The sequence below is a fragment of the Aedes aegypti genome, chromosome 1 (genome assembly GCF_002204515.2).
Source record: "Aedes aegypti strain LVP_AGWG chromosome 1, AaegL5.0 Primary Assembly, whole genome shotgun sequence".
Classification (NCBI taxonomy): Eukaryota; Metazoa; Arthropoda; class Insecta; order Diptera; family Culicidae; genus Aedes; species Aedes aegypti.
This window is the reverse complement of record NC_035107.1, coordinates 194,235,566-194,261,370: the sequence shown is the minus strand read 5'-3', so window position 1 is coordinate 194,261,370 and position 25,805 is coordinate 194,235,566. Positions and strand designations below refer to the sequence as shown.

Sequence of the window (25,805 nt, the reverse complement as noted above, 5' to 3'; positions counted from 1 at the left end):
TGACGGTAAACAAATGTTACTGAAATGAATAAACGCGGTCGGGACGATTCCTGATGGCATTTTTTTTCGAACTTGCGCTCGAAATGGAGCACGAAAAAATTAAAGCACATTGCACAAATAACAAGTACAATTAGCAGTGTGAATTTGCAAATGGAAGTGCGGGATGGCGTCGGAACGGTCAAGTGTCTTCACCGCACTTATTCAGCATGAGATGACGAATAAGTGAAATGAAAACATCAGACCACTCCGATGCAATCCAGCACTTTTATTTGCGATTTCGCACTTACCCCCCTGGTCCAGTTAGCAATGCTATTTATAATACCTTTCCCCACATTCCTACATCCTATCCCTAACAGTTCCCCGGTAAACCCCAGTCGGGAATACCTAATTAAAGTTATACCATGTTGACTATGCATTGCGTTGTTCATAACCCACATAGATCTAGACGTAAACATATTTTTGAACATCTTAGATCATTTAACTTTTGCATCTTTGCACATTTTGCGAATATCTCGTCAGAATCACTCTGGCCAGAACGGATGTTCTCATGTGTAAATCATTGAAAAGTGAATGTCCTTATCAAGTTTATTGTTTTTTAATTCTGCGGTGTTTCGGTTGCTCTTTTCGTATTCCTAAAAATAAATGCAATTAGTTACTAGAAAGATAGTATAATTACTGAAAATCAGAAAATGAAGCATTTTAACTACCATGATTTGTACAAACAAATGTAAACAGTGAAAATTCTTGACAGCTCAATCAACAATTTTAAATTCCAGCCTACTAAGAACAAGCTATAAAATTTGTAGACAAAACATGTCAAATTCAATAGACCATTTCCGTCAGATCTAACCCCCAGTTTTTGTATTTTTCTTCGAAAGACAATCATTTTTAATGAATATTAACGCTTTCAGATTTTGTTTATATGCACTCCCGATTTTCTTACAAATTTTTGAAAACATGGATACTCACCACATTTTTAAAAATAATTCGAGATGCGGCACAGTTTGTTCAACCCTATGGGTATCAGCGTGGTGATTTTGCAACAGTTTTTCGATTCCACCCCTGCATTGGGATGCTTGTTTACATTCGCAAACGTCAAATCAGGTGCGCGCTCAAACTGACCGTGATCCCGGTCAGGGCGCCCCAAACAGGAGCGCCACCGAAACTACGCATACAAACGTTTTTAAACCAGGTTGGAACTGGCGCAACCCGTTCTGAATCACAGTTCCAACTCCAACCCAACTCCAACCCGATTCAAGTCTTCCTGTAGGAAAATATATTTTCCTCCACAGATTCAAAATTCAAAACCACCACCTAACAACAAATCTCTCATCCACCCAGCAGTTACGGTACCGCTAGTTCTATTAGAGGCTATTTTTTTACTATTCATGCCGACAGATAGCCTTAATCTATCTGTTGGCTGCTGATCCGGAAGATTTCCGCCTTAAGGCAGCAACAGCCGCGCAAGGAAATTTTGAGCGGCTGTTGCTGCCTCTAGGCGGGAATCTTCCGGCATATTCAATCCCTTCAATCCTCGTCGGTACAAAGCAGAGAGATCAGGCATCTTTCGACTACAATCCTTGCGTTACATAACCGTGTAGTGTTCGCCGGGTGCGCTCATAACCGGCCGAAGCGGTGAAGGTGGTTTCCGCAGTGATTACGGAGACTTAAGGAGCCGTGCAAGAAGGAGGGGGCGAAACCGCAACGGAGCCCATTATGATGAATGAAAACATAAACAAAAATCATCTGGTCATGCCAGCTGATCGTAAATTCACCACAACGTGGTAGCAAAACCATAAGGGAAAAAGGGGTCTGCATTTTTTCGAGGTGAAACAAATTGTAGGGGACCGAGGGGTGCACTAACGTGCCGCAAGTATTTCATTGTTTTCTTATAGTTAATGGCTCCAAAACATATCGGTTCCTTAGGAAAGTTTGTTCAGTAAATTGACAGAAAGCATATAAGCCAATAAAAAATTTTCACGGAAATGGTCTATTAACCCCCGTAGTTTTATAGCTAGCGTAAAAAGCTGGATAAACATATTTGCCAAATCCGAATTCACAATCCACAAAAAACGCCACCACAAAGTCAACTTCAAAATGGCGATGCTGCTCGTCAAAGTATCATGCGTATTATGTACCCATCATTGGTAATCTAATGGGAACTTCATTATGGGGATGAAGTACCCTTTTAATGACATTAGAAAAATACTCTTTTTCTGACAATTCAGTACTGTTTATAAAAATGGGTACATGGAACCCTTTTAATGGGTACTTCCGAGTTAGCGTGTAGTGTAGATGTAGTTGTGAACCTTAGAGGAAAACAATATGCACTCAGTCTCGAAAAACACCCAGAAACCGGGTGTAAATTTTTCAAATTGGGTAATATTTCCATATGCATTTTGATGAGTCTGGAAAGCGTGTGCAAGTTTCTTTGAGGAAAACAAAAACAAACTGTGTATGACGAGCGTATGCTAGTCTTCGTGTGTTCAAATGTCACTAAGCTCTATAGAGGTCCCCAAGCAAACTGCCACGAACACCAACGCACAATCAATCTTACACAAGTCGATTTCCTCAGAATGAAAACGTATCGATGTTTGTTTGACGTTATTGAGCTTTCGATCAACGGCAGGCCAACAAGGAAGTGGTTGTTTTGCAGCAATTCTGTTTATATTTGGATTCTCACAGCAAACAAAAGTAATGTTGTGACAGTTCTCACAGCAAACAAAGAAAATTTTGTCAACATTGCACTACTACGCAGGCAACTGGATTGGTCTATACGGACTACATAGGACTACACTGAGATCGAATCTCCTTGAAACAAACAGACTAGCAACCCTGCTGAAAGCACACACGGAGAAAACGGAAAACCCATATTTGAGTATATTTTAACTTATTTTTGAGTTATTTTTCTCTCCCTATTTCATTCGCTCCTTCTATTGTTGTCAGAGAGCGAAGAGCAAAACAACCCAAAAACCGAACCTTTGTGCGTTACCTCAAATTTGAGTAAGTGGCACAGTACTGGAAGTTGAGTTATTTGATCTGCCGGTTGAGTGAAAAGAACATAGCCAGTAGGTATTTTTTTGCACGGCTGCAAATGAAAACAACTTCTACCCCATCAACTCAAAATTAGGTTAACGCACGAACCCCACGAATTGGAAATGGAATGAACTCACTTTTGGGTACTTCATTTTCTCCGTGCATGGTTTTGTTAAAACGGAAACAATTTTCATTACACTGAACAAAAGCTCCTACCACGAATTGAATCGTTTTGAGTTATTTTTAAACCATATGATGCAACCCAGCGACTGCATCCAATTTTATTATGACTTTTAGTACACATCCGTATGACAATGTGTTGATAGTTCTGTGTGCTTTCTCCAAAAGGGCAATATTGACATCGATGCCAAATTGAGAAATCAATGATTAAAATTTACCCCAGAAAAATCAATTCTCGCGTAACTTTTCAAAACGTCCTAAGTAACAAATGTAAACAAATCGAGATTATCATTGTAAATCATTTGCGTTGCACCACTTAGCAGCACACTAGAACACTCGTTCTGATATATGAACAACAAATTAATCTATTCAAAGCTTAACAAAATGACCAATGTTCAAAACTGCATCGCTTTTAATCAATTGTTACATTGGACCTTTGATCAGAGAACCAACCACATGTCCTATGTAACATTTATGAATAAACACGATTCTAATGTTACATTGGACATTCCTGAATAAAGCTTTGGAATGGAGTTTAAAAGGTAGAATGATTTGTAGAAGCGTGTCTGAGACACTACTTAGATGCATAGAATGCCATAATAACTTCTCAATCATTTCAGTCGATATTTTCAGAGTCGCACTGCCTCGCAAAATTGAAAACGCTCAAGTGACAAAAAGAGAATGAGTTACACAAAACTGTATTTTGGTCTTTTTGCCAAACCATGTTTTACCGTTTCGCTGGATTGGATCAGCTACAACATCTCTTTTCATATTATTAGCGCATTGTGTGCATATAGGGGAATGATATTGAGCACAGGATTGAGCATCATGATGTCATTGTATCAATCTGATTCAGATGCATGGTCGATCAAGCATATAAATATACTTCCCGGCAGCAACACGAGCAACGTACATGCGCGACTTGCTCACACGTATTTGCAGAGCGATCAATCACCGAAGAGAGGAGAAGCTGTATGTATTTGTTAGACGTGGGCTCCTTTCTCGAGTTCCTACAACAAGATGGACGGCGTCGTCATCGTCATCATTCCCCACCGCAATTTCTTGTTTCAACCGACGGCTGGTGCTGATTGCAACACAGCCGTCACCACCACCACGTCATGCAGTGGGAAACTCTCACATGATCATGTGGGCGAAACCGTCATAAAAACGGGGGAAAAATTGAGGGAGAATCAGTGAGAGAGCAAAATGTCCTACATACAGCTCAACGTTTCCCCTCCTTCTGTTGTTACATAGGACAAATAGACGGATGGGAAGAAGTGATGTAGTGGGATTGAATGAATTAAAACAAAGCACAGCTGGTGTCTCCGATTAGCACACCGCAACAAAATGTCGATTATCAGCGTATTGAGTGCATGTAGGGAAATGATATTCAGCATCATGATCTTATTGTATCAATCCGATTCAGATCCATGGTCGATGAAGCATATACATATGCTTCACGGCAGCAACACGAGCAACGTGCATGCGCGACTTGCGCACATATATTTGCAGAGCAATCATTCACCGAAGAGCGGAGAAGCTGTATGTATTTGTTTGGCATTGGTTTCCTACAACACAATCGACGGCGCCGTCATCGTCATCATTTCCCACCGCTATTTTCTTGTTTGCGCCGACGGCTGGTGCCGAATGCAACACAGTCGTCACCACCCGTCGTGCAGTGGGTAACTCACACACGAACAAGTGTGGGCGAAACCAGCATTGAAACGGGGGGAATATTGAGAGAGAAACAGTGAGAAAGCAAAAAGTCCCAAATACAGCTCAACGTTTCCCCTCCTTCTGTTGTTACATAGGACACATAGACGGGGGGGGGTAGTGACGGCGTGGCATTGAATGAATCAAATTGTTGTTGTTCGTGAGAGACTTTAACCCGAAGGTCATTCGTCTCTTCTTCAAATGAATAAAAACAAAGCACAGCTGGTGCCTGCGATTATCACACCGCAACAAAATGAGCAGTTCAACTTGAATGTTGAAGCAGTTCAACGCACGTGGATACAAAATGAAATAAAACATGATTGTTGTGTGCTCAAATCAAAATATCCGATGTTACAAAATATCCGATGTTACTATAACTGAAACAAAATGACAGAAATGAATGTCCAATGTAACAATTGTTAAAACAGAACGACCTATGTGATTTATCCTATGTACATATTTTTGGTCAAAACGTCCTATCTGATGTTTTTATAGATTTCAGTGTAATTTCCAAATAAATTGACAAAATTTCATTTCATACGTTGAACTCTATTACACTGCTTCCCTCTACAAGCAACACAGTGGGGAAAAATTGTTTCATTTTGATACAGTTTCAAAATATATTTTCACAACCTTCAAGCTCGATTTACTCGAAATGTGTGAATTGTTAGATAGGCCGTTTTGAAAAGTTACGCGAGAATTATCTATTTTTTAGTATGTGTATTTTTGATCCACATTTTCAATCACCATATTGAATATCAATAGCTCTATACATTCAACAATTGGGTCCTAAAGCCCTGTCCCAATTTTAGTGCCAAACGCTTAAGTTTAGGCCATAAACACTTGTTTACTCAATTTTTAATGTTTTCCGTTTGTTTAAGTCCACAAAACATTTTTTATGTTTTTTATTAGATTTTGTCACACCCCTTGGCTTAAACTCAAATTTTGGGTGTATTTTGTTTTCCGTGTCCCTTCCGAAATGTCAGATAGGGACAACCCCAGTGAAAAAACTATAACCCCTGTGGTGTTTTTGTCGACTGAGCGAACGTCAAACATGATCTTAAGTGTCAAGGTTCATTCACACGGAGACGGAATTCAACTCAATTTTGGGTTCTTTCAACGCAATTCCGTACTTGAGCCCAATAACTCAATTTTGGCTAAATTTCCAAGGTCCCCACTAGGTAGTTTGGCTTTAATTCCATTAAAAAAATATACTCAATTTTGGGTTGATTTAACGCAACATTGAGTTCTTTCGACCCAAACGTAAGAAAAGTTGCATTTACCCAAATTTGGCTTATTGAGCCAAAGTACCCCCATTGGGTAGATGCAGCTCTCTCTATTTTTGACAACATTCGTGTGGGAGAAAGAGAAAACCGAGAGATTTTGGGTTGAAACTATAATCGATATACTTAATTTTGGGTAAAGTAAACTCAAAAATTAGGTAAAAATATTTCTCCGTGTATGGACCCAGTTTTTAAATTAAAGTTTAAACATGATATAGCCGTTATTTGAGCGGGAAAAATTGCTAAAGTAGTTATAGTAACATGCTCTTTCGTGTTATTAAATAAAAACAAGATTTCATTCAACATTTTAGGACCCTATTATCCCACTGGTTTTGTATCTTTAATTTCAAGAAAATAAAATTGCCTATCCAGCTTTTTACGCTCGCTATAAAACAACAAGGGGCTATTCACATTTGACTTTTGTTGGCAACCGATTTTATAGCTGTATCTTAGTAGGCAGTTATCTAGGGTTGTTGATTCAAACGTCAAAATTTTTTTCCGATTGGTTCAACATATTTCCAGTACTGTGGCTTATGAGTCTTAATATATTTTTTTTATTTTAGGTACCTACAAAAATGCATATCTCGTCTTCAATCTCAGGGGGAAATTGGAACTCATTCTAAAATTTGATGGTTTTAAAAGTACAAATGAGAATAACGAGCAGAACAATAGTCACCGTGTCCTAGGTCTATCTGGCGGAAACATATCTAGTCTGGCACATAATATTTGTTGCAATTCTTTGTATGCCCACTGATCAGTTTTCTTGAGTTTTCTTATGAAAACTTCAAAAAATTCGTAACGTAAAAAACGCTGAATTGACAAGAAAGATTTGATTGATTGAAAAGGTCCGGTAAAGAGTCTGTTAAAATGCTAAATATCATTATGTGCGAAGCTATTTTTTTGGCCAACATCTTACGGTGAAACGCTCTCCGATTACGGCTAAAACATACCAGTTATTAAATACTGCCAACATACATTATTGGACACTAATATTTGTCAGTGTCTATATCTTATCAAGCACCACATATTTATAATTTTCATCCATTACAAAGTGATTTCTTCACCACCGCTTAAGCCTTAAACTCTGTTTAACCGTATGGATAAACGTGGTTTACGGCTCAAGCAAATGTGAAAAATTCTGCCGTTAGTCATTTTTGTAGTGTCGTAATTCTCCATACGCCTGAGACCATGGTTCAGCCTTCAGCTTTCCAGAAAAGGTTTTATATGCTTAACTCAATAGATAGCCCCAATCTTTGAACATCCATTTGGAACTTCTGGCAGTTCCCTTATGCAGCTGAGTGGTTCCGACGCCTAGATTCTGCTAAAATAGATTTTTTGGTTATAATCATTCGATAAATTTTAACAAAACTATTGACCTATGCATGCTATAAAACGTTTGACTTTTACTGTGCGCCCTGTTTTCAAGTTGCCCGTGAAAGAGAGCGAGACAGCACCAACACACGGCGCACAGTAAAAGTCATGAAAACAAAAGAATTTATGGCACGTACAGAGGCTCATTGAACGTTGAAAACAGTTGACATTTTCAATGTTTATGTAGATTTTTCAATCAGGCACGGTTTACTGAGATGCAACCATAAGAAATTATAGTGTTTGCAGCATGCGTCAAATGGGGGTGATCCAAAATTTTATGGCAGCCAGGCGTAAAAAGCTGGATAGGCCTTTTCATGTGACAGATCCGTCTATGCATTTGTTTACATCGGTGGAGGACCGGTGCTAACACGGGCCTGTCATTTACAAAGAAGAACTGTCAAAGTGCTTCCCGATCAGCTGATTTGAGACGTCATGTGAATAGGCCTATGACCAAATGATTTTTGTTTTTGTTTCCATTCATCATAATGGGCTCCGCTGGTTTCGTTCTCCGCGGAACGAACCGCGGAAATCACCTTCTCCACTATGACCGCACCCGGCGAACACTACAGTAATTTCAAATTAGTTTCGTTGGCGCTCCTGTTTGGGGCGCCCTGACCGGGATCACGGTCAGTTTGAGCGCGAACCTGATTTGACGTTTCCGAATGTAAACAAGCATCCCAATGCAGGAGTGGAATCGAAAAACTGTTGCAAAATCACCACGCTGCTGATTTCTATAGGGTTGACCAAACTGTACCGCATCTCGAATTATTTTTCAAAATGTGGTGAGTATCCATGTTTTCAAAAAATTGTAAGAAAATCAGGAGTGCATATAAACAAAATCTGAAAGCGTTAATATTCTTTAAAAATGATTGTCTTTCGAAGGAAAATACAAAAACTGCGGGTTAGAGCTGACGGAAATGGTCTATTGATAAGCAGGCTTAGAGATATAAGAAATAAGCAGGCTTAGAAAAATAAGAAACAAACAGACTATCAGTTAGGGATGATTCAAATATTACGTAACGCAAAATTTGCCAATTTTAGACCCCCTCCCTCCCCCACATAACAGCTTTTGTATGAAAAAAATATTTTTTTGTATAAATCGTAACACTATGGAAGACCCCCTCCCACCCCCTGTTACGTTACGTAATATTTGAACGAACCCCTTTTGGTCTAATCTTGGCTCGCAAAAACGTTGAATTACTACAGATAAGTCCATAGACGGACCTGTCACTGTCACATGAAAAAGCCTATGTGACAGGTCCGTCTATGCATTTGTTTACATCGGTGGAGGACCGGTGCATACACGAGGCTGTAATTTTCATAGAAGAACACTGTCAAAGAGCTCCCCGATCAACTGTCTTTGAACGTCATGTGAATAGGCCTATGGGACTGATTTGCGATTCGCACGCCAGTCAAGTGGTGTATTTTATAACTCACCACCCATAATATTTTTCTGTCAACTCACTGAACTGTCAACGTCGAGCTCCCGGCTCCCGCTTCACAGTTGACCGGTGGCGGCGATTCAAGTTGGAGGTTTTGTTGGTACACTTTCTTTGCTTTGTTCGCGATCTATTTGAATTAGCCGCAATCTGGCATTCCAAGTATTTGCCACATCCAAAATCGTAAGTACTATCAAGTCTACAAAACTGTGCAGTTCATCTATCGCTTTTAATCGACATTGCGCTTTGTTTATCATATGGTTGGCAACAAGTTATATTCCTTCGTTCTTCCTCCGCAGGTTTGTTGTCAATTACCTTGACTAGATTGCATAATCGCACACCTCAAAGGGGACGGTCATTAGCTCACGGAATTGGAACACTGGGAACATGGTATTTATTCTTGCTTTAAAAAAACTCAATAAGAGTGTCCCATCGCCACTAATTGATTATGTCCAATTCTAGCTTCGATCCGTCCAAAGAAACGTACCGTTGATCGCCCGTGGCATGTCCTCCGGCGCGGAACGGACCGTCATCTGCGAAGAGGTCGGTAAGAATGCCGGATTGATAACGTTGAACCGCCCGAAGGCACTGAACGCCATCAACTTGGACATGGTTCGGCAGATCTACGGAGCGATGAAGAACTGGCAGGACAAAAGTCTGGTCATCGTGAAAGGCGCGGGGGAGAAGTCATTCTGTGCCGGGGGCGATGTCCGAGCAGTGGTCGAGAATGGACCGATTGACTCGTCGAGGAACTTTTTCCGGGAGGAGTACCGCCTTAATGCACTGATTTCGGCCTATAAACCGGACTACGTGGCAATCGTGGACGGAATTACGATGGGTGGAGGCGTCGGGCTGTCCGTTCACGGAAAGTATCGAGTGGCAACCGAGCGGACCATGTTTGCCATGCCCGAGACGGCCATCGGTTTGTTCCCGGACGTCGGAGGTGGATACTTTTTGCCACGATTGCAAGGCAAGTTAGGCCTCTATCTGGGATTGACCGGTTTCAGGTTAAAGGGGAAAGATGTCACCAAAGCCGGCATTGCCACCCATTACGTGGAGAGCAAAGATCTCGAAGCCCTGGAGAAGGAGCTGATCGCCACCAGCAATAGCTCGGAAGTTGCTGAAGTTCTAAACAAGTTCAACGTTAAAGACACCTCCGATTTCGTTCTGGCCAAGAACATGGAACAGATCAACAAGTGCTTCAGCGCACCAACGGTTGAAGCCATTGTGACCAACCTGGAAAAGGATAACAGCGAATGGGCCAGCAGCACGCTGAAAACCCTCTCCAAGATGTCGCCCACGTCAATGAAGGTCACGAAGAAACAGCTGGACCTTGGCCTTAACTGTGACCTGCGTAGCTGTCTGAAAATGGAATTCCGAATGGCAGTTCATAGCGTTATCAAAAGCGACTTCAAGGAAGGAGTTCGGGCAATGCTGATCGACCGCGATCAAAGCCCCAAGTGGGATCCGGCTAGGTTGGGCGATGTAACCGAACAGCAGGTGGATCGTTTCTTTGGGCCGCTTCCCGATGGCGATGAGCTGCTGTTTGACGATGAGATGAAAGCGAACCTGTGAGGAGAGGGTTGGTTTGATGATGGGAAAACCCGTTCTGGAAGTGCATTTACTAGATTAAGGCAAAGCTTTTGTTAACCGTAATTATGTTTAGACAAGGGTGAAAGGAATAAAATTCCAAATGTTTCAATTTTTACATAGAATCAGTTTTTTTTTTTTGGAAGCAAAGCTGTAGAAAATTGTACTCCGGGAAATCCTTGAGAAAATTCCAATGTTGATACCTCCAAAAGTTTTCACAATGATCACTCCCAAAATTCTTTCAGAATTTCCTTAAGAGATTTTCAAGGAATTCTTTCGAATTTCTTCAATTCCTACTCTACAAATCATCCGTTAATCCTACAGGAGTTCTTCGATGAAAATATACAAGGGTTCAATATAGCATTGATAAATTTCTTTTGGGAATCATTCCAGGATGTCATACAACAAATTTCCGAGGAGTTCCTGTTCTGATTTATTCATTAAATCTTCCAGCCAGGATTCCTTCAAGAATTCATCCAGGCATTATTCCACGAAATCTATTAGTCAATTTTCTATTGATTCTGCAAAATTTGGGTTTTACACCAAAAAATACAACAGCAATTATTTCTTAATTCCTCATAGAAAAACATACCTAATCCTTCCAGGACGGACATTTTTCACTTTTATGATTAAATTAAACCATGATAAATGGTATCAAAATGAATTATACTGTGTCAATGTAAATCCGACCCTAGATGAGAAGATCCCTGAGGATTTTCAGGAATTTTTCAAAAAAAAATCCTGTTATATGCTATCCAAGTTTTCCGCCTTCTGGTTAAAGGTCCAGAAGTCCATTCGGAGATCTTGGAAGGAGTCCTCTTCTGCAGAAGTTTATCATATATTTAGGGAGTTCATCAGTTTTTTTTTTCCTTCAGAAAAAAAATCCCAAACCAGATCCCGGTCCTTCGTTATATTTTATAATCCTTGATGTTTCGCTGGAGAAATTATTGGAAGTATTCGTCAATAAACACTTTGAGGATTTCTTTGGGCAATGTCTGCAAGAATCTGTTGAAGAATTCTTAGGAGGAATCACCAGCCGAATTCCTGGATATATGTTTTGAAGACTTCTTTGGGAAATGCCTTGAATAGTTCCTGGAGCAATCTCAGAAGTAATTCCTGAAGATACTACTAATTCGGGAACACACGCACGCATATCCGTCCATGTGCTGAAGGATCGCGATGAGGGAGATGGGACAGTCTTTGTGTTTTGACTGGCATTCTAAAATCAGACTTTTTAAAGTTTTTTTTTTCCTGTGTGAGAGATCAAAATGTTCGGGAGTCATGAAAACATGCGATTCTGTTAATTACATACAAATTGTACATGACCACCATACAGAGCAAAATGTACACAAGTATCACATAATCGGGGTGCTTTTGAGCAAGAAATCGATTTAAACATAGGCAATATTTCTTTTTATCTATATAAATATATAGCTATCAATTCGTGACTCAAGAATTAAGTTCTGCGTTTGTGCTAATTTATACATATTTTTTTAATCTTGTCAATTGTCTAAAAACACAAAACCGATTTGATGCACTTCTGAATCTTAAGGGGAAGATGAAACGATGCCAAACCTCAAATTTTCAAGAGCATAAATCTGGAGTACCGATGATTAGTTTAAGCTGAAAACTTAATCGATTGGTCACCAGCCACATGTGACTAATCGATCAAATTTTCAGCTTAAATGGATGTTTGGTTCTCAAGATTTGTGCTCTTGAAAATTTGAGGTTTGGCTTCGTTGCATCTTCACCTTATAGCAATCAGCTGAAATTTGGACCAGAGACTCCTTTAGGATTCCAGTCAAGATACGGGTGTGAACAGCTGAATTGTGCTGAAGTCACAGGTAAAGAGGGTCAAAGCAACGGAGAATATGTCTACGGACGATCCTTCACTTGAGGGAGGTTGAGCATGCCGTTCAATAGCTCAATATCGATTAAGCATTGTCTATTGTTCATTATTGCGCAAATATAAACTATAAACGAATCAACGCAACGCGAGTGTAACACCCGATTTCAACAGATCCAATCAATTTGTTTGCTTTACAAATTATATAGACATTACCGGCTGAACAGCAGGAACGGTAGTAAATAGATATATCCACCTGGAGCTAATTTTTTGTTATGTTTTTCGTAAATCGTGCTATTGAAAAAAAAAACATGTTTACTTGAAAGACTGCAAAAATTTTCCTGTTTTTTTGCTATTCTTGCAATTCTAATGATTTCCTGTAGTTGAAGTTTTCTTTCCTGATTTGATCATTAAAAAATTCATGTTCTCGAAATCTCTTGTTAATATTTTTTATAGTCTTAATTTGGCTATAATAACATAAATTTTAACATATTGAGTTGTTAGCTGTAGCAACAAATGTTTTTTTTTGCAATCCTTGTTTAAAATTTAAATACATTTTTAAAATTTCGTCCGTTTTATGTGAAGTGTTTCGAGAAAATGAGTCACTCACTATATGAAGCTGCAAATCATCCATACTTTCTGAAGTGCAATAATTGTTCTTGTCCCTGTTTGCCCCTAGAGGTGAAAATTCCATTTTTATTTTTCACTAGTGGTCCCGGCAAACTTCGTCTTGCCATCAAGTAGGATGTTGAAAAACGCCATGGAACGCCCCGTGCAAAATGGAAGTTCCGTTCACTCCTGTTTTTTCAACTTTCCCGTTAAATATCCTTTGCTTTTTATATACACAAACACGTCGGAACACTTCAGGAACATAACTATGGAAGAATTTTCAAAATCCGTTAGCCCGTTCTCAAGCCATTTCGTGACATACAAACATCATTCCATTTTTATTTATATAGATTATAATTTATCTTTTTCATCATTCAAATCTGTATAATGTGTCATCACTAGCTACCGTGCACCCCCGCTAATTTGAACGGTACCTCATGCAAACCATCGGGATTCATTTTTAATTTGAACATCTAGTCACCCTAGAAACGTGTTTCTGGTTACCTCTTTCTCTGTTTTGTTTTGATTCTGCTTTCCGTTCCACAGCGTTCCATTTCACTTTACTCCGTTCCATGAGCTAAATGACGTTTGAACCATTATTAATCTGAACGATGTGCAAATTAGCGGGGTACAAATTAATAAGTGTTCAGATTAAATGTGGTCAAACCAACGGGGGTACCCGGTATACTGAAATTACTACAAGGAACTTAAATATGTTTCTCTAGTTTAGATTCATACACAAATTTCTCCATTACAACAATTCTTTTTTTGTAATCATAGCCTTTTTATTCGATTGGATGACAAACTTTAATTTTGACTAATTTCACTACAAAATCGAATTTTCAATTTGGTAGTTTTTTTTTCCAACCGCATGATATCAGGTATCCAAGATAGTTAATAGATTACCATTATCAAGCGATTTGGGACGTATTTGAGGTTTTGTCCGACGTTTTGGCGGGCCTTCGCCACTGTGCAATCCTTGAAAGAGGAAAAAATTGATCAACTCTGGACTCAGTGGATTGATCAATATTTGGAGGACAAATAGATAGATAGATAGATATCTTTATTTAAGAGATTTGCAGCCCGAGGCTGGCTCATCTCTTTAGAAAATAGGAAATCAAGAAGTACCTGGAGGGTATCTTCTAGCAATACAGAGTTTTAAATATAAACAAAACTGAAGCTCTTTAAAACTATACTGTTAATCAATCTGATGTAGTGGTGTCCTTTCTAGGCCGATTCTATCTTGCGTTGTATGATCTTCCAAGTACTTCCGTATCGACGAAGGTTCAAGCGTTGAGCATTTGCTAAATTTCGTTAAAAAGTCTAGCTTCCTTGAGGAAGTTTAGAAGAGTTCTTTCGCATACTGCATCGTTTTGGAGAGCACGACTGATAGATGTGATATCATGTTGCATCCGAAGGTATTCAAGTGTAGGACAATCGCTGATGAAATGTTGTACTGTGTTTTGCGTATTGCACGTTTCACAGATCTTCCGAAAATTTCGGCTGTCTCCTTTATTCAATCATCGGCTGTTCTTTCGAGGTTGTATAATGGAAGTGTAAAATTTTAATCAATGATTTTCTCTTCATAGAGTTATAGGCTGTTCTTTCGAGTTGTACCGTTTGAGTTGAAGTCTGAGCGACAGCGGTAAAAAAAATCGACTGACAAAATTGTCTTGAGCGAAATTCAAAGTTGACAGTGACTTCAAAAAAATAAATGAAAATAAAGCCCCTGTATTACTTGTCTGTATTACATCTTGTCAGTATTACAATTTCCAACAAGAGATTTGTCCTTCTTTTAGTTATCGGCTATTCTTTCGGAAGTTGCACTTGCAAAGTGATTGTTGGCATCACAGTTATTGACGCTTTCAACAGTGGTTTTTTCTTCTTTTATCATAGGCTGTTCTTTAGCGATGTACTTTTGGAATAGTGGTCAGTTTAATATCAGTTATCATTTTCATCTGACATTTTTCAAACCATAGTCTAATGACATTTTAGAATATGTTGAACTCGCTTATGAGATGCCCGTGTATGGCCTGTTCGAAGGCGAGATAATACTTTCTGTTCTTTCCAGTTTGGAAGGTCATTCCAAGGTACAACCTCGTTCTTGATTCGTCTTATGAATAGTGATCTTTCTTGATGCCATTCGCTTGCCCATGCATCCCATAACGTGTTTTTAATCCATTTTCTGATATCATCTCCCGGAATTTCGTTACAAAATATCCTGCTCTGTCGACCTATACTAGCAGCAGCATCTGCACGCTCATTGCCCGGTATACCGCAGTGACTAGGGACCCACATGAAGGTTGTTGATGTTCTCTCGTTGTCTAGCTCGGCCTGGATAGCCTGAATGAAAGGATGTTTGTTGTTGCTGGATTTCAGTGCTTGTAGCGAACTGGCAGAATCGGTGACTATAAGAATGTGGTTCTCACTAGGTTCCAAAATTGCTGTGAGGATCGCGGCTGCTTCAGCGGAGAAAACTGAGCATTGATTCGGTAAACGGTGTGATTGTTCTAAATTTGTACCGTAGATTCCGAAACCCACCCGACCTGCTAGTTTAGAGCCGTCCGTATAGCGGATATCAGCGTATCGGTATTTATTTTGAATTCTATGGCGAAAGTTAGCTAGAACCTGAGTAGGATTTGAACCCTTCCGGAAATGGAATTTGATAGCGTTGTCGATAAGTGGTTCTCTGGCTCTCCAGCTTCGAGGCCCAACACGGTGGAGCCCGGCCACCGGGGGAAGCACGGATCCGGCCACAGCGGTAAGGGCGTGATTCGCTTGCCCAGCGAGGAAGCAAACCTGCCCATCATCCTCAGTTCGCTCTAGGTAGCTTACAGCTCGACAACATATGGACATCGTCGCTCTGTATCGGAATGGAAGAACGCCTGCTTCCACACAGATTGCTGAAGCCGGGGTCGAAGGTAGAAGGCCCGACAGTGCACGAATTGTGTTATTATAGGTTGAGGAAAGTTGCTGCACCATGTATTCGAAAGATCGGCAGGTAAGCTCAACACCGTAAAACAGCCGACTGCATACAACAGCGTCAGCCACGCGTAGCCGAGTTTGCCTATCGCTCCTAGTACGTTTTCCAGAGATGCTTCTAATCATACTCACTCGATTTTTACAGGCCTCCTTAATTTTGTTGAAATGACAATGAAATTTCAAATGCCGGTCGATGGTGACGCCGAGGATTTTGGTATATTTTCTCGTTGGCATAGGAACGCCATTTACTGTCAGCGGCTTGCGTGGTGGAATATGCTTCGATTCACATACATGAAGTCTTGCGCATTTTTCTGCCGATATATCGAAACCGACTTCCTGTGACCATTTGGCAACGGCGGAAACCGCAGCCTGTAGTTTGCGCCTGATACTCTTAGGATGCTTCCCGGTGACAATAAGAAGAATATCGTCAGCATAAACCAAGATGAACACTCCTTTGGGAAGCACAAGAAAAACTCCACTCATGGCCACCAGAAATAGGGTAACCGCAATCACAGACCCTTGCGGGACGCCTGTTTCCTCAGTGACCGTTTTGGACTTGTGGTTCCCTAGAAGAACTTGGAAAGTGCGCCCATCCAAGAAGTTTTTAACAAAGGCAAGCAGATTTCCAGAGATACCCCAGCTGACCAGCTTACTTAGAATTCCGGGGGCCCAGGCTCGATTATAAGCCTTGGCTAGATCCAAGGATGCTATCTCGACGTGATCTCCATTTCTGGCAGCATCATCCAAGATTTGTCCGAGAGAAGCTAAATACGTTCCGGTACCGTAACTGGATCGGAAAGCGTGTTGACGATGGTCTAGTTTTCGGTTTTCCTCCAGGAACTCAATTAGTCTGCGGTTTACCATCCTTTCCATAATTTTTGCGACGCAACTGGTTAGGGCGATTGGCCGATAGCTGCCGACATCGTTTATCGGACCGGATGATTTTGGAATGGGTATGACGAAACTGTGTTTCCAGCTTTTCGGAAGGGTGTGAGCCGTCCATTCGTTATTGATCATTTGAAGAAAAGTTATCTTACCCCTTGGAGAGAGGCGTTTCAACATCGGATATCCAATGTCATCTGGGCCGGCTGATTTCCCTTTTGCTTTCTGTAGGGCATACTCCAGTTCTTTCATGGTAAATGGAATGTTGAAAGCTTGTCCTTGGTCAGGTGGGACCAGGAATCGATGCACCGCTTCATTAGCAATTGAATGGCGTGTGATGAATTTCTCGGGGTAGCGTTGGTGTGAAGAGATACTATGGAAATAGTCCGCCAGTGCGTCTGCTATTACGTGGGGGTTTCTTGTTGTAGTACCATCAATCTTGAGTGCCATTCCTTTGATTCGTCTCTTGCCTTGGAAGCTGTTTACTCGTCGCCATAGTTCAGATGACGATTGGTCCTCGTTTATGGTGTCCAGAAATTCGGACCAGGACTTTTCTTTCGCCTCCCTGATCGTCTGACGGCATGTATTGCGGGCGTCTCGGTAGTTTGCAAGAATAATGGCCCTTTCTGGGTTGTCATCGGGGAACTGTTTTCTGGCTCTTTTAGCGGCCCGGAGAGCTTTTCTGCGAGCCTTAACAGCCTTTTGAGTATTTTCGTTCCACCAGTGGAGAGCGCGTCGTCCAGGTTTTGAGCTGGTTTTTGGAATAGTAGCAGAGGCAACTTTATTAATCAAAGCAGAAAAGTCTGAGAGGGAAGCTGAAGGGGATATATCTAGTTCATTGTCAAGCGTCATTTGAAATTCTGACCAATCAGCTTTCTCGTATTTCCATCGAGGACGTCGTGTTGTTTCGGGGGCAAAGCTATTTTCTAGAGTGAGAAGAATAGGTACATGATCACTCCCTCGATATTCAGATTCTGCGGACCAGAGGAAGCGGTTCGTGATGGCAGCTGACACAAGTGAGACGTCAATCGCGGATTCGACTTGTCCGCGGAAGAAAGTACCAGAGCCATCATTAAGGATTGTTAAATCGCACTGGCTGGCAATGCTGACGATAATTGAACCACGTGCATTATTGGAGCGGCTACCCCATGCCCGATGATAGCTGTTCAAGTCACCCAGTATCATCTTTGGCTCCGGAATTTGATTGAAGGCGCTTATAAGTCGACTTTCCAAATCGGGTATCTTTCCGTTAGGCAAGTAAAGAGATACTACAGAGATGGGGATTGGCCATGACAGACGAATAGCAGTTATCGGCAGGTCCGAGTTCACATCAATCAGCTCAGCCGAGAGATCGGTAGATACTCCGATGGCTACCGAATGATACAGGTTGGCAGCAATTTTGGTGTACCATAGATATTTTTTTCCCAATGTATTGTTCATCATAGTAGGTGTTGTTCGGTGGATTTCTTGGAGCGCAATTATCGCGGGTTGCCGATCGCGTACCAACATTTCGAGATCCGGGAGATTACGAAAAAATCCGTTTATATTCCACTGTGTGGCAAAAATGGCCCGGCCACCGTATGATGTGCTGTTAGAAGTTGCACTAACGGTAGATTCCTGACTGATGCTGCCGTTAATTCGTGTTGTGTTGGTATTGTGGGCCGAACAAGATAGAGCTCTACCAGTGGAAGGTGGTAGCGAACCACCCGCCAAAGGTAGAGATATCCCGACGGCCGGTAAAAGCAAGTTTGAAGAGTTGGTGGTTGTAGTCCGTTTGGCAGGGTGGGGCTTACCGCCTGGGTTTTGAGGCCCAGGGTGCCCAGAGAGGTTTCTCGCATTTCGGTACGAGGAAGCAGCTGTACCAGGTACAATGATGGCCGATTCTCCGTACCGAGTTTTATGTAGATTGTCGTAAAGATCAGAGTTACAAACCTCCGGTCCTAGAGGGGGGAAGAGGTCGGTTGTCGTCGATGCGGAATGTCCTGTCGATCGGCGATGCACAGGCTTGTTACAGGTTTTAGTACGACTTTTCCTATTTGTTTTCTGGCTTTCCTGGTCGTGCTTTGGGGGGATCGATTGCGAACCACCCTTTGAGGAGAAGGTGTGACTTTTTAGCCTTGCTCGAGGAACAAAAACAGGAGCATAAGGTGACAATCCGGTTTGCTTGCATCCCTCGTCGTCCAAAGGGGAACAGGTTTTGGTACCTTTGTGCGTCTCTCTTCCAGCATGATCAGGATGACAAGGGGGTTCCGCCAGACCCGGTACGACCATAGCTTCCGCCCTGGCGGGGCCTTGCCTGTCCCGACCATAGTCTGGGCATGGTGGGGAACGGGTTGTAGAGCCCTTGTGCGTCCCACTAACAGAAAGGTCACTTGAGCGTCGGGGGTTGTCCGCCAGTTCCGGTTGGGGTGTAGTTTCCGCACTGACGGGGCCCCGGCTACTCGAGGCCTCCTGTGATGATTTGTGTTTTGGTGTGTTTGATGGTAGTGATTGGGGTGATTGTAATGTTTGCTCAGTCGACTTCCTGCTATCTTGATCGTTGTTGGGTGGTTCGTTAGGTGTGAACGTGAATGAGATGAGAATAACAGTATTATACTGCAGGTCGTACTGGAAGGACTGAGCGTATCGCGAAGTTAATTTTTATTAGTTGCTTTTGCCTTGCGGACTTTGCTATGTCGCTTGGCATTCGGTGAGCTTGTTGACGAGTTGTTACTTGCTTCGGATTCTTCGTGGTTCCGTTTTCCAGAATTCGACGGATGCGTGCTGGACGAGTCCATCGTACACACTGAGTGCCCGGAGATGATGGATTCCATACTGCCGTCTGTCGAATTACCGTCGTTGTTCAGCTTTTTCTTGTTTTTCGTATCTTTCGCGATCTTCTTTGGGTTGGTTCCAGTATCCTTATGAGTCCCAATGGCGTTGACCCACTTGGCAACCTTTTTATTCACGATTGGGTCGGTAAAAGAAGCGGTGGGCGGTATTTCAGCGGAGGAGTCCGACAGAGCGTTCCTCTGTTGTTCTGGGGTTTCGCAGATAATTTCAACGCAGGATTCTACTTCTGGGGTTCTTTGCCTGGCCATAAGATCCAAAATGAACTGATCTTTTTTTCGCAAGTCTTGCTGTAGCTTTTCGATGGTAGCAGTCAGTTCAGAAACTTGTCGAATTAGATCTTCTATCGTACCGTGTTCACGAACTGCCTGCATGCGATCGTGGACGCCGCGGTTTTGCGGTGAAAGCTCCATTTCCGCGATTCTCGCATCTTTCGCCTTCGCATCAGTTCGTAATTGTTCGACTACTGCTTTGAGATCTTCGATTTCGCTGTCCTTGCTGGCATTCACGACACCTGTGTAGGTGCTGTTGCTCCTACTCGCTCCCATTCGGGCCTCGTATTCCCGTGTGGCTTGGGAATACGATATACCCCTTTTTTTTTTTTTTGTTTTTTACAAGGGGGAAATCTGCAAACAGATCCCCTGAGAAGATAACTCAGGGAATGCGGGGATGACGCACCAACGACGACCCGCTAAAACCAGCCTATGCACTGTGCTTGAGCAATTCATTTAGAATTGCTCAAGTGGTGAACAGTGCATCGACATGACCCTTGGACTCAGACCCTCATCTCCCCGGAACCACCTTACGGTATTTCTTCGGGAAGGGACCAGTGCATATAGCACAACACGTGTAGCAGAAGTAGCCTAGGCAAACTGCTTCTCCTAGCCGACTTAAACAATGTTACAAGGGACCAGCCTCGGCAGGGCTAATCCTCTGCAGCCAACTCTTGGTCGGCGCGCCATAGACGCTGCAATTCTAACATAATGTGAGTGACAGCCGTAGTTACTGCATTCCAGCACTCGGCATCCGCACACATTCTCTCTATAATATTGTCGGGGGACGTGTCCCCTCCGCATGTAGTGAGCATGCGACCTCTCACAACAATGAAACGGGGGCAATCGAACACGACATGCTCCGCTGTTTCCTCTACACCAGCACAATTGGGGCACGCAGGAGATTCTGAGTGCCCGAACCTATGCAGGTACTGTCTATAGCAACCATGTCCTGACAGAAACTGCGTCAGGTGGAAGTTCACTTCCCCATGGCTTCTACCATACCAATCTGACACATTTGGTATTAGCCGATGGGTCCATCTACCCTTAGTGGAGTTATCCCATTCCTGCTGCCAGCTTCTGAGCGTTTCCTCTTTACACGTGTCGCGGACTCCTCTGGTACCCCTTTGGTTGAAGCATTGAGCATCTTCCTTGATGATGAGCCCGATGGGCGTCATCCCGGCTATGATGCACACGGCCTCTTTAGATACCGTCCGGTATGCACTTGCTACTCTTAAGCACATTATCCTGTACGTGCTTTCCAACCGCTTTAGGTTTCTTCTCGTTATAAGCGCTTTTGACCAGATTGGTCCTCCATACCTTAGTACGGATAGCGCCACGCTTGCCAGCAGCTTGCGTTTGCTGGCAATTACAGCAGAGCTGTTAGACATCATCCTCGAAAGCGCCGCTATAGCCGTAGATGCCCTTTTACAGGCATATTCAACGTGGCTAGCGAAGCTCAGCTTGTCATCAATCATTACCCCAAGATGCCTAAGGGATCGTTTGGACTCTATGGTGCAATCACCTACCGAGATAAGCGCCCGTTGCTCGGACTTGCGGTTGTTGACCACCACCACCTCAGTCTTGTGACGGGCCAGTCCTAGTTTCCTAGACTTCATCCATTCCTCAACCAGGGAAATAGAGTGCGCTGCTGTCAACTCTACTTCCTCCATCGATTCACCATAGACCACTAGGGTGATATCGTCGGCGAAGCCAACAATCTTAACACCCGTCGGAAGGGGCAGCCTCAGTACGTCATCGTACATCGCATTCCATAACAGCGGGCCCAGGATTGAACCTTGAGGTACTCCCGCGGTAATTCGAACGCTTTTCTGCCCCTCCTCTGTGTCATACAGTAGAATCCTACCATCAAAATAGCTTTCTAGAAGCTTACACAACTGCACCGGTACCTTGAGGCGGTGAAGCGCGTGTGCTATTGCTTCCCAGCTTGCGCTGTTGAACGCATTCTTCACATCCAGAGTGACAACCGCGCAGTAACGGATACCGCTCCTTTTATGCTCGATTGCCACCTCAGCTGTTTGAACGACCGACTGGATGGCGTCCAGAGTAGATTTACCTTTTCTGAATCCAAACTGGTTGTTGGACAGGCCGTCCGCACTCTCCGTATACGGTACTAGTCTGTTGAGAATCAACCTCTCCAATAACTTGCCCGTCGTATCTAGTAGACAGATAGGTCTATACGCCGACGGGTCACCTGGTGGTTTCCCCGCCTTTGGTAGTAGCACCAATTTCTGTCGCTTCCATACATCCGGGAAGATTCCTTGATCAATGCAGCGTTGCATCGTGGTTCTGAACATGTCCGGATCCGTGTTCACTGCCGCTTTTAAGGCAACATTCGGGATACCATCGGGTCCCGGTGCCTTGTTTGACGCGAATGATTTCACGACTTCTGCCAGCTCTTCGTTCGTCACTCTCGCCACTTCTTCTTCTTCATCTGCTGCATACGGCGCTGGGGGCCATGGGCTTATGGGATGGTGCGGGAAAAGTACATCGATTATCGATCGCAGCAACTCGGGCGATTTCTCTTGGGGCGCTATGGCTCCTTTGGTCTTAGCCATTACCACTCTGTAGGCGTCACCCCATGGACTAGAATTGGCACTCTCGCATAGGCTTTCAAAGCATGCCCGTTTCCGACTCTTGATTTCCTTTTTGAGAGCCAACTTTGCCTCTCTGAATGCTGCACCGCGTTCCTCTTTTTGTGCTTCTGTGCGTGCGCGTTGCATTCTTCGTCTAGCCCGAAGGCAGATTGCTCGAAGATTTGCAATTGATTCGCACCACCAATACACCGGCGGCCTGTTCTCTCTAGGAGGGGCTTTTCTCGGCATGGAAGCATCACACGCTCGTGATATCACAGCAACTAGCTCTTCACCGTTTAGGTCCAGAGTGTTCCGTTCGCGCCTCAGGGCTTCAGTGAATACTTCGCCGTCGAAGCGCGCTGTTTTCCATCCTCGGGCATGGGTCGAGCTACATCGCGCTGCCTTCCGCCCGCCTGGTATTATACTATAGCGAATCGATTGATGATCGCTATGAGTATAACCGTCATCAACGCGCCAGTTCATGGTACCTAAAAGGTTAGGACTACAAAACGTCACGTCGATGATCGATTCTGCACCATTTCTGCGAAAGGTACTCACTGTACCCACATTTGCCAGCTCTACATTTAAAGCGGCCAGGGATTCCAGCAATAGTTGGCCTCTTTGATTGGTGCAGCGGCTACCCCACTCCACTGCCCATGCATTAAAGTCGCCAGCTATCACTACTGGCTGCCGATTAGATAGTTCGGCTATCATCCTGTCGACCATGTGGGAAAATTCCTCAATCGACCACCTTGGGGGCGCGTAACAACTGCAATAGAACACGCCGTTGATTTTTGCTATCGCAAAACCGTCATTTGAGCTAGAGACTACTTCTTGGATTGGGTATCGTCCTGTCGTCCCTATAGCTGCTAACTGTTGAGACCTATCCGCCACCCAGTTCCCGTTGTTGGCTGGTATTCGGTATGGGTCCGATAGTAACACCACGTCAGTCTTGGTTTCCGAGACTGACTGCCAAAGCAGCTGCTGGGCTGCATCACAATGGTTTAAATTTAACTGTGTTACTTCCGTTTTGGCTGCTTTGATACTCCGCTTGTGCCCGGACATTTGGGTCCGCCCGTTAAGTGTCCGTTGTCTGCTCTGTCGACACATATTAGGCACTTAGCGATTTGCTTACAATCGCTTGCCCTATGGCCTTCAGCGCCGCATTTTCTGCACATCTTACTTCTGTCGGGACCATTGCAATTCCACGACTTATGGCCCTTCCCGAAACACTTGAAGCAAACTTCAGGAGGCTGTTGTATGCTCAGCCGGCAAACCGACCAGCCTACCTTGAGTATGCCCAAGTTCTTCGCTTTGTTGGCCTCTGCGACCGGCAGCCTGATCGCCGCCACCTGGGTGCCCTGCGGGCCCTTTCTAAGGTGGATGGCCTTACTGGCTATGTCGATGTCACACTGCTCTTTGAGGGCAGCCGAGACCTCCGCTGCATCGGTGACCTCATCCAGATTTTTACACTGGAGAGTCGCTTCAGCAGTAAGGGATCTTACATCAACCTCGTCACCAAGTACTTCTTGTGCCAGTTGCTTATAGACTGCACCCTTTTCCTTGGCGTCCTTCTTTAAGACTAGGATCATTTCACCAATCCTAGTTCGCCTTATGCTTCGCACGTCTGCGCCCAATGGCGATAGCTTCTCTGTGCTTCGCATCGCCTTCAGAACCTCGGCGTATTTTGCTTCCTCCGTTTTGATAACGAGGGCTTCGCCTAAATTCCTACGTTTCGCTGTTTTCGGTTTAGCGCTCTCCTTGGGCTCCGTTTTCGGTTTCCTCTGTTTTTTCTTATTTCCAACTCGTATCCACGGGTTGCTGTTGCCTTGCGCCCGTGGTTCCTGTGGATGCACTGCCTGGTTCCGGTTAACCCGTGGCTCCTTTTTCTTGGCTTTCTTGGCCTTAGGCTTGGTGTTGGCCTCTCCTTTGTTGCCATGTCCTCTTGATCGCGGTGCTTGGCTCGTGCCAGCTTTTCCGCTCTGGAGGACGGCCGCGTAGGTCACTTTTCCCTTAGCAACCATACGTCTTTTCGCCACGTATTCATCCCCGGAAGCTTCCCTCTTCCGCATCGCATATCGAATAATATCATCAGATATATTCGCGTTGCCTGTGAAGGAAAACACTTCGGTCTGACACGACCTAGTGTCTTTTTGGCCTTCTACCTTGCCAAGTTGTTCCTTGGCTTTCTCGTAGTCCTGCTTTGCAGCTAGGACTGATTGTCGCAATTTCAGTAGACTTGTTTTCAAGTCTTTGCTGATATTTGTTTTGCTCTTAACATACTCGATGATGACATCAAGTTGCTCAGCAGCTACCTGCATTTTAGGGAGGTACTCCCTATTGCGATCCATGGCCTCGATTAGTCCCGGGCCATCGGTCACCACACATGTTGCACTGGAGCGGCCAGTGCCTGCCGTCGTCACAGTATCTAGGCTTTTGCCCACACTGTTTTCAATAAAGTTGGTCGCCTCCTTCCTTGGCGGGAACCTTAGCCGGTTACTGATAGGTCCAGAAGCCTCTCCTTCACATTCCGCTGGTTGTTTGTTTTGGTTGATCATCTCTTATGGGTCCCCCTAAGAGCCGCTATCCATCTCCGCTGGAATAGTCGCCTTTATAATCCCATGGTTATCTATGCAAGCAGGGAGGCCATGCTAGGGTTGACATAGTCCTTTATGAGGTACTATGTTCAGAGCCAGATCGGCGCAGGTCAGGTAATGGCATCTGAGCCTACTCCCGCCCAGTTGGAACAACCAGGCGACGGATTTGGAACGTACTCTAAGGCCTGCCACGGTTTTACGGGACGGGGGCAGCCTGCGCCATTAACCCACTCGCCGTTTCGGGCCAGTGTCACCCGACCCTACTAAGGGAGTAGAATGTCGCCGCTGTCAGCCTCAAAGCATATTATCCAGTACATATACCGTTACTTGTCCTTTATCGTGCGCTGCCAGTATACATAATTGGGGCCGTACTGGCGTTGGTCCCAATGTGCTCGAAGCACTCCTACTCGTAATTCCATGCCTTGTCCGTTTGTATCGCGACCAGTATGCCATAATCAGGATCTCACTGGCATCAATCCTGATGTGCCGGTTGGCACTCCTGTTAGTTTGGGCTAGGGTACTTTAAGCGGCACCGGTCGCTGTGACAGAGTTGCATTCGGATTTTTGTGGTTTTTATGA

At 43.7% G+C, this 25,805-nt stretch overlaps 1 protein-coding gene across 1 annotated transcript; it reads left to right on the top strand.

Annotated features, from left to right (window-relative positions):
• The first annotated feature begins 9,047 nt into the window (after positions 1–9,047).
• LOC110680500 (3-hydroxyisobutyryl-CoA hydrolase, mitochondrial-like) lies at positions 9,048–10,734 on the top strand. Its single transcript, XM_021856301.1, has 3 exons — positions 9,048–9,205; positions 9,322–9,412; positions 9,485–10,734. The coding sequence occupies exons 2-3, from the start codon at positions 9,410–9,412 to the stop codon at positions 10,595–10,597; spliced, it is 1,116 nt and encodes a 371-aa protein (XP_021711993.1). The 5' UTR covers positions 9,048–9,205; positions 9,322–9,409; the 3' UTR covers positions 10,598–10,734.
• Positions 10,735–25,805: the final 15,071 nt, after the last annotated feature.